This window comes from Poecilia latipinna, unplaced genomic scaffold (assembly GCF_001443285.1).
Source record: "Poecilia latipinna isolate Pla-1442-1.1 unplaced genomic scaffold, P_latipinna-1.0 Scaffold417, whole genome shotgun sequence".
In the NCBI taxonomy this organism is placed as follows: Eukaryota; Metazoa; Chordata; class Actinopteri; order Cyprinodontiformes; family Poeciliidae; genus Poecilia; species Poecilia latipinna.
In genome coordinates, this window is record NW_015113033.1 from 4,702 (window position 1) to 13,959 (window position 9,258).

The 9,258-nt window shown below is 40.2% G+C and overlaps 1 protein-coding gene and 1 long non-coding RNA gene across 2 annotated transcripts; one reads left to right on the plus strand and one right to left on the minus strand.

The window, feature by feature from the left end:
• Positions 1-1,705: 1,705 nt before the first annotated feature.
• LOC106950680 (uncharacterized) lies at positions 1,706-2,379 on the plus strand. The gene is made up of 2 exons (XR_001425663.1): positions 1,706-2,057; positions 2,109-2,379. It is a non-coding gene; the product is annotated as an uncharacterized LOC106950680 (long non-coding RNA).
• Positions 2,380-3,833: 1,454 nt separating this feature from the next.
• LOC106950682 (interferon-induced very large GTPase 1-like) lies at positions 3,834-7,126 on the minus strand. Its single transcript, XM_015037692.1, has one exon. The coding sequence runs from the start codon at positions 7,105-7,107 to the stop codon at positions 4,492-4,494; it is 2,616 nt and encodes an 871-aa protein (XP_014893178.1). The 5' UTR covers positions 7,108-7,126; the 3' UTR covers positions 3,834-4,491.
• Between the last annotated feature and the right edge of the window lie 2,132 nt (positions 7,127-9,258).

Genomic DNA, 9,258 nt, shown 5'->3' on the forward strand with positions numbered 1-9,258 from the left:
CAGCGGTGTTATATTGTCTGCAGATGAGGAAATTGTCTAGATGTCGTGTCGTGTCAATACAGAGAATAAATTATGTTAATGTGGCAGGTACAAAATTTGTTTCACATATATGCATTGCAAGAATAGTGTGGCGTTACCCAACCCGCAGGGGGCGACATGGCGCAGCGGTGTTCTCTGTCTTCTTCTGAAGTTCCTTCATAAATACAGATTCCAGAAGCTACGCCATTCCGTGGTCCCATCTCATCTCCTGCATTTCAGGTTAGTAATACCGACTGAAAAACCACATTAGCAGTATAAAACCGAGTTGTACTTTGTATAAATTTTTCTGGCCAAATAGTTCTAAGGTGCGGTTTTATTACTGTATAAGAGTTGTTACTAGCCGATTAGTTTAGCCAGCCGTTAGAGAACCGTTATATGTGTTGATAAGGTCTAAATATAGCGACATAGAGGTACTTAGTCGAGTTCGGTTAAACCTTAATTAAATATGTAAATATATCTTAAAATTATATATAATTTATCTAATATATCTAATATTATATATTATATTTTATTTTCTATCGTAAAAGACAATAATATTGGTGTTTTTTTGGTTTTAACTTAATTATTTGAGTTTAATGTCATTTGAGAATTTAAGTTTGGCATTATTAAGCTGAAAATTAAATAAGACAAAATGAGACTGATGTATTTTGATTTTGAAATATTTGATCTTAATATTATTAAAGAATTTAAGTTTGTTATATTTGTTTTTAATATTTGAGAATTTAAGTTTGTTTAATGGAGCAGAGGATTGAACAAGATAAAAAAACTGAAATTTAAACACTGAAAGTGAAAATACACTTGGTTGAATCAGTCTGAGGTTTGAATTAAGACCACTATTTTTTGTATTTCTGTTATTTGTAACTTTTCTTGTAATGATCCGGACAGGTAATGTCCTGTTTTGCAGTGCCAGGGGACCAGACACATTCTGGAGGAAGACCTGTGTAAAGATAATATCTGGACCCCGATCTCAGACCTCAGAAACGCAGAGTGCTGGATTCTCTGGGAAGTCAGAGGCAGGTGTCTTAGATGAAGTGAGGTCTGCTATGTTAGCGCTAAGGAGAGTCATGCCAAGGCGAACCTGTTGATCCATTCCATCCGTAAATTTGAGAAACTCTGGTCCGGAAGATATTTCTTCAAAGGTATCATGTGAGTGAGTGTAAGAGCAGAGAAGGAGGGTGAAAAGAAGAGGGAGGGGGTAAGGAGGAGGGGAACCAGTCATTCTGTCCCCAGCACATTGTTTTGGGACACTTTGGGTCCTGATAAGCGAAGGCTTCCATCCTAGTCAGACATCCTTGAGCCTGTTCTTCTGAAGTGATGGTCACATTGTTGTTCTTGTTGATAAAATGAAAAATGTTTGCAGTGAGCAGCCTTATTCCATGTTTGTTAAGATTGCGTCCTCCTCTTCCAAAGAGGTGAAAGCGCTGCCAGTAGATCCAGAGGTTATCGATGAAGGTCACTGAGCTGGCAGAGCAGGTTTTAATCAGCCATTTGTTTATCATGTCCAGCCTGGAATGTTTTTCGTCTCCCCATTGAGGCGATGGAATTGGACCACTGAGAAATAATTTCATTTTTAATTTTCCCATGGTGTCCAGAAGGATATTAAATTTCAGATTTTTGCTTTGCCAGATCGTTGGCTCCAACATACACAACTAAAGTCTCAGTATTTGGCTGATCAGTGGTTAAAGAGAGCACTTTGCAAGTCAAATCAGATACAGTGTCACCAAAAAAAGAAACCACTCTCGTTTTCTTGGGGTTGCAAACATGACTGATTCCATTTACTGCCTCATCTCCAACAATAAGCACTCTTTGCATACCTTTCGTTTTCCTGGTGGTCACTTTGTTCTTCGGAGCTTTGGGGGGTGGATGCATTGGTTTAGCCTCATTGTTGATGTTTGAAAGTAGGTTTTCACTCAGAGGCTCAGGCTGGAGTGCAGAAAATCTGTTTTTCAGTGGGATTCCCACGGAGTCAGAATGTTTTGAGGCTTGGGCTGGTCGCTTTGTCCTTGGGAGCTGGGTCGGTGGAGCCGTTTTGGTTCCAGCTGCTTGTTTGCTATTCTTTGGCGGAGCAGGTGTTGAAGTTGAAGGTGGGTTTCGGCTCAGAGCCGGCCACGCTGATTCGTCCAGGTGAGGGGTTCTTCCCGTTAGTCGTCTCATGGGATCTGCAGTGTGAGACTTTTGTTTCAGCTTGACGCCCTGAGTGATCCAGGGTGAGCTGCTTGGTGCGGGGCGTATGACCTCTCAGCTGATTTGAGGAAGAGTTGTTTCATTTCCACAGGTAGCGTTGATCTCAAAGTTCACCTCCAGCCGTTGAATCTTCGTTTCTAAAAACTGAAGTCGTTGTAGAATACTGTTAATGTCCTTGGGGTCGGACGGGGACATTTTGCCCTAGTTCAACTTGGAGGTGAAGAAAAGTAAGGTAAAAATAAAAGTGAGAAAATCTCCCGGTCCTTAGGTTTGAAGTAATCCAGTTATAATGTCGATAATGTAAATATAACTATAAAAATTGTGACTTTAAAAATAATTCACAGGCAAAGTTATCAGTAAGGACGAGAGAGAGCAGGATAAGCTGTTCCTCCTTCAGCTGCCAACCTTTGTTTTATCCATCCATCCATCCATCCATCCATCCATCCATCCATCCTCTTACACCTTTATCCCATCGGGGTCGGGAGGGGTGCTGGTGCCTATTTCTTGCTATCAACGGGCGAGAGGCAGAGTACACCCTGGACAGGTCGACAGTCCACTGAAAGTTTTTTCAACATATAGGCAAAAAATAAAACAAACAAACGAAAAAACGTGTTTATTTACTTAATTGCCTTTGCAGGAGTGGGAAAAATACATAAATGGTTTGGCTGCAAAGAAAACTTCTGACTTTCTCATTCTGTCCATTTCTGGACTAGCCTGGCAAAAAGCACCCCTTGTAGTTCACTTTGCTTCATGCAGAGGGTTTGGGCTGTCAGTTGTTGAGAAACGATTGCTTCCTGGACACACAGACTGATGTTTGAAATTTTTCCCAATCACTAACGTTTGCCCGTGATGTATGTAATGTGCCTGTTCGACTCCAAGAAGCTTACCGAAAATTATCATTCTCCATTATGAAGAGAGAAATGCTGATCCGAACAAGACAGCTGTTGCTGCTAATTCAATATTTGGAAGCGTGTCCTACTCGGACTGAACGGCTTCCTTTACTTCCTCCACTGCCATTGCTAGAACTACAGGCAGACTTCAATAACAAAACAGCGCAGAAAATCAACATTGTCATTCACAACCTCTCCTTCTGTTTGCCGGTCAAAAATCAACCAGAGACAATCCTAGTCTAGGGGAGCAAGCCCAGACTGTGCTGGAAGAGAGAAACTTTTTCTGAACTAGATGCCCAGAGCACTACAGGCAAGGGTTGTCTTGGTCCCTCCACTCTGGGTCAGGCAACCTGTTATAAGGAAATGGTGCCACGACTGTCACAGGAACGCACCTCAAAGCCCAGGTACCACCTGCTCACCTCTACCTTCAGATAATATTACTACATTCCGCACTGCTTCTGACAAGATTTGGGTTAGAGGCAAGATGGACTGGCATATGGGGCTACTAGGACATTCCTGGTGGGCCGCTCTGTAGCGAAGGTGAGCAGCTGTGTATAGAGGTTATTGCAGAACCTTCACTGTTAAAGAAAGTTTTAGCCCGTATCATTTGGAGCTCGTAAAATGTCACACATAGTAGTGAAATTACTGTCCCACCAATTTAGACCGTAACATAAAGCCAAATAAATCAAGATGTCCCAAAATTGGTACTTAAAACGTGAAATTTTAATAAATGCTGAGATTCATTTGTCAAATAAATTAATCTGTCTATAACCTGATAAATAAGTAATGGAAAATATAAGTATATATTTTGCAATTGAACTTATTTGAAATGTTATAAACATTTTCACACTGTGAATAAAGTTGCACCAAGGCCAGGCAGTTTATTTGTAACCCATAACACATTTTAATATATTTTGATGCTCAACCATTCAGTGATTAATTAAATGACAGAAGTGTTTTAATTTATTCTCTCACTCACAAAAAACTATTTGCATCTCAGATATTTTACAGTTTTATCATTTAAAACTTGTTACTTCTTCTTAATGTAGATAGAGAAATACCTTCCCTAAGCACATTCTTATTATATTGTAAAATGCTTAACAGGGTCACACTTAATCAGATGAAAAAAACATTTTAATTATGCATTCTATTTGCACATTGTATACTGAGAACACATTTGACATGTTACGTTCTAATAAAAAGATAGGTTTAAGTGACATATAATTCCACACAGGTCAAACTCAAGTTTGCTAGATAATTCAACGAAGCTTACAGAATAAACTGAGACAACAATAAACCAGACATTTATATTCATAGCCATTCATTATAGTTTGTGTGCAATCTTGCTATCTCTAACTATAGAGTGGTTGCAGTTTCTTCACAAACTAAACATTTCATTCAGACTTTCAATGGCGTCCTTCTTACTGAAGTTTTTCCAATGCTGAGGAATTTCTCCACTACCCTGAAATTTCAAATCATAGTAGACTTCTAATTCATTTTGAAAGTGGCAGATAAACCATTTCCAGTAGGCCAGCATAGAGGCATCAGCTGTAATGCTCCATGAAGCATACTTTTCTCCTGCAGTTGGATATTGTTTAAAAGGAAAAGCCTCCTCTGAGCCAGCATCAGCGTAAAAGGCTCTGTCACTTGCAACTAATGTGGTGCAGAAATCAATGACCAGATCAACTGTTCCTCTTACATGCCAACCTTCGACTCCAGAGGGTCGATGAAAAGGAACACTGTGCTTCTCAGGACTGTGGTCCTTCAAAGTGTTGGTGCAAACAGCAGCACAGAATGGACATCTTTCCCAGCAGCAGTTACACAGCTGATCAATCAGGATCTGATCAGGTTTGTGTCTGCAGTCATTCACCTTTTCCAGGGAGAGTTCGCTCATCTCTGTTGTGATTCTTTTCAGGCCTTTCTCTATCTCTTCTTTAAGGAAGTCAAAATTGTTTATGTCACTGAAGTTTTGACAACTAACAGTATCAAGTATCAACTTTGGTTTTAGTTTTCTAGAAAATTCCTCCACCCACATTTCTATGTTTCCTTTTTTCTTTTTGACTTCATCTGTTGCCTCAAACAAAGCCTGACTGATGACTCTGCTGATTTCTTCTACATTTTTCTTCAGGATATTCTGGGCTTTAACTTTCTGTGTCATGAACATGTATTTCTTTACTTGTTCTTTGATGAAAGCCTCGACTTGAGCTCTTGGATTTCTGATATAGGTGGTGAATCTGTTAAAGTCTTCTTTCTCTGCCAGAGATGCCAACACATGTTTCTCTAAGTTCAGTCTGGTCTCACTGAATGCTGGGAAACTGCACATCATCTGTCCAGCAATATCAACTCCAGTCTTGTTACAGACGGCTTCAACAGCAGAAACTTTGAGTTTTTCACACATAATTTCTCCAAACACCACAGCAGATGAACTTCCTTTGCAGAAGCTTCTGAAAATGTTGTAATACTCATTTTTCTTGTTGTCCAAATAAGTGAGAGCATCATTGTTGTCTCTGTAGATCTTGTGGGAGTTTAAAAGCCAACCTTCAGCCCTATCAAACACATACAGTGAAAGATCAACTGTAAACTCCTTCTTGAATGTAAATTTCTTCCCTGATTCAAACTCTGTCACTTTTTGTTTAACATTTTTGGCCAGTTCCTGCAAGTAGGTTGACCTGTAACCTCTTGTTGCAACAGGTTTGCTCTTGATGGCCTGAAGACATTCTTTTTCAACCTTTTTAATAAATGATCTGATCAGTTCCTGTTCTTCATACTGAACAGTATTTTTTGGTCTACGTTCTTCCACATGCTGTGTTGTTGATGCCATTCCAAACCATTGTTGGAAATAGCCCAAAAAGGTTTTGCTTTGTCCGCTTGTGTCTTTGTCTGCTTCTCTGTTGAAATGTGACAGAGTGATCCCAGTAGACTGTTTGGCTTTAGACAAGATGATGGACTTCAGTTCTTGGACACTCTCACTATAACCTGGATTTGGAGGAGCCATTGGTGGACTACCCTCCCACAGCTGCGCAAAGTATTTCACATCTTTTTGCACATCAAATGCGATGACATCACTGAAGCACTCAACATCACACACTTCCTCTTTGGCAGCAAGTTGAGCCATCTTGTCCAGTTTTTCTTGCAGGCGTCTTTTTCCGTCCATGTTTTTCTCTGCTGCTGTAATATCTGTGACGTTCTGATGGACAAACACACAACTTGGAGAAAGCTTGACTTTCTTCATCCTCATGAAAGCCTGCACAACAATCTGTAGGACATCTTGCATGTCAGCTGGATTCTCACCAAAGATGTTGATCAGTGTCATGTTTCCCAGACCAACAACAAATGTTGCAAGTTCATTGTCATGATGAAGGGTAGCATTACCTGCTAACTCAAGAGCTCGCAGTCCTTCAGTGTCCACAACTAGAATGTAGTCAAACTTGTAGTTGTCCTTGATTTCCTCTGACAGTTTAACCAGTTGCATGTAGGCACCCTTGGTGCATCTCCCAGCACTGACTGCAAACTGCAGGCCAAACATGGCGTTCAGCATCGTTGACTTTCCACTACTTTGTACACCCAGAACTGACAGCACAAAGACTCTCTGGTCACCAAGTTTCTGGATGACTTCTTTTAAGAGACTAGAGATCCATATCAAAGGCACATGGCCTGCATCCCCATCCATCAGCTCCATCGGGTGTCCTGATATCATCAGATCTGCAGCCAGCTCAGGGTATTTAGTCCATTCAGTCAGTGGACCTAGTGATTGTTTCCTCAGAGATTTATGGGCTTCATAGATCTGCCCCATCTCTCTGAAGATGTGTTCCAGACCAAATGTTGCTGATTGAAGCTTTTGTGACAACAGTTCAAGCTCAGTTTCTTTGTCTTTTAATAGATCAGATTTGTCATGTTTCTTCTTCAGGACTAAGACCTCTGACCAGGTTTCATCATAGTTTTGGAGAATTGAAGAAAGATCATCTGTGGAGAGGGCATGAGGATCTGAGTCCATGTCAGGAAATATTCTCTTTCTTTTGGTGGCAGATGCTTGAGGCTCTGTGTGAACAACCTCATCAGTTCACTATTAGACGCATCACACTGTTTCTCTCGTAGTTTCATCTGCTGATGAGTCTTCTGGGCCTTTTCTTTCTCAATGTCTCCCTTTAGATGATGCAACTCTTTATTGATTTTGCACCAATTATACCAAAGTTGACCTTGGCAGGGGAGGAATGTATCGTTGATTTTGCCAACAGCCATGCTTTCAATCAATTCAACTAGTGCCATTGCAGCAGATTTCCCTTTCTGGCAGATTTTCTGATCTTCATCCACTTTGATCCCAGAGACATCAGCCATAGTTTCCAGTCTGAAGGATGTGTGGGGTCCAGACAAAAGACTTTTCATAAACTTTTTTAGTTCTTCAGAAACATCTGACTGGTTTCTTTCTTTCAGACCCAGTTTATATTTTTGAGGTTTCATCTGAACTGCACTACACTCATTGTCAGCAATGAGAATGATTAGAGGCTTTGAAGACTTGTAAAGCATAGAAATGACTGCAGTACTTTCCTGGCTTTTTTCCAGAGTTGGCACAAGAACAACAATGACTGAAGACATTTCAGTCAGGATTTCATGCTGTTTTACGTTTGCTAGAGAATCCCCATGAAGATTACAGAAGGCAATGCAGTCGGTAAAGAAATCATTGGGTTTTCCAGCAGGACAGTACCAGGCAATCTCTGCCACCCCATCCATCAAATGACGAGATTTGGTGCTTCCTTTACAGTTTCTGTGGAAGAATGTGTCGTGGCGGTCGTTGATCAAGGCATTCATCAGCTGAGATTTGGATAAAGACATGGAGCCCAGTCGAAAAAATGAAACCATGGGAGTCTGAGCTTTGTAGATTGGCATGCTCTTCATGGTGACAGTGGTTGCATTTTCTTTGGTTGTGCTTATTTTCCATGTTTTTGTTAATTGTCTGAATGTCCACAAAGGACAGTCAATATTTGATGTGAGAGGATCAGGAACAAGCAGTGGTAAGGCATACTGACACTGTGACAACTTTGTGATCATTTTCTGTTTAAGGAAGCTGTCTGAGCAGTGAAATGCTGCCATTTGAACATCCATTGGGTGAACATGATTCTCTTTTGACTGATCTATGTCTACGTTAGTAGTAAAAAGAGCATCTAAGTCATCGTCATCTGGAAGAGCACTGTCAGACACTTGAACAGAATGTGAATTGTTCATATCAGAGCTTTTTTGCTGAACAGGGATGTATCTGGCTCTATAATCTAACATCATTAACCTCTGAATAAAAGCACAAACTAGATCTCTCTCAAAGATCTCATTAGTCTTTTTTATAGGTGGACCTATTTGTACAAAGTCTTCTGATGTCAGAATGTGTTGATGTTGGTCCTGGAGGTGAAGTCTTCTGAGTAGTTTTTCAGTTTCTTTTTGACGTTTCTTTTGGTTGTCCTCGAAAGGTTTGGAAAAAGGCTGAATATAAAAAGAAAATATAATTTAATTTAATGTTTGTAAAAACTTTCTGAAAACAAAACAAGATAATATTCTAACCTTATGTTTGGGTACACTAATGTCCGTCAGTAGTACACCTAGAAAGAGCAAAGATTATTTCCCACATTATTCACATGACCTTCTGATTTCCTTGCAAAAATACATAAGGAGATAGTATGCTATATATCCAGCCTTCCATTGTGTACTGCTTATCCATGATCAGGTCTTCTGAAAGACATCCTTAAAAATCATTACCATGCCTTAGGAGAGGTTTGGAAAGTAGACTGATTGATAAACTGACAACCTAATCTTTTGCTCTGAAGGCGTGTTGTATTCAAAATATTTCTTACTCTTATCCTAAATGAAATGGCTGTTTGGAGGCCTTAAAGGGGCAGTATTATGTAAAATCTTTTTTTTTAAGCTTTACATCATATTATTTTATAATTTCCTCATCAAAAACATACCTGGAATGTTGCCTTGATTCTGTCATGCGTGTTTTAGAAATCCTTTAATCTCCCATGGCAACCATTCAGCTGTGCTAAACACTTTGGTGGACCAATCACTGCCACTGAGGTGCAGCTCCTCCACAGAGCTGCAGTCTACAAGCTTCTACCTCACAGAGGAGGAGCAGTCCTCTTCCACTACTCCCCCACTCAAC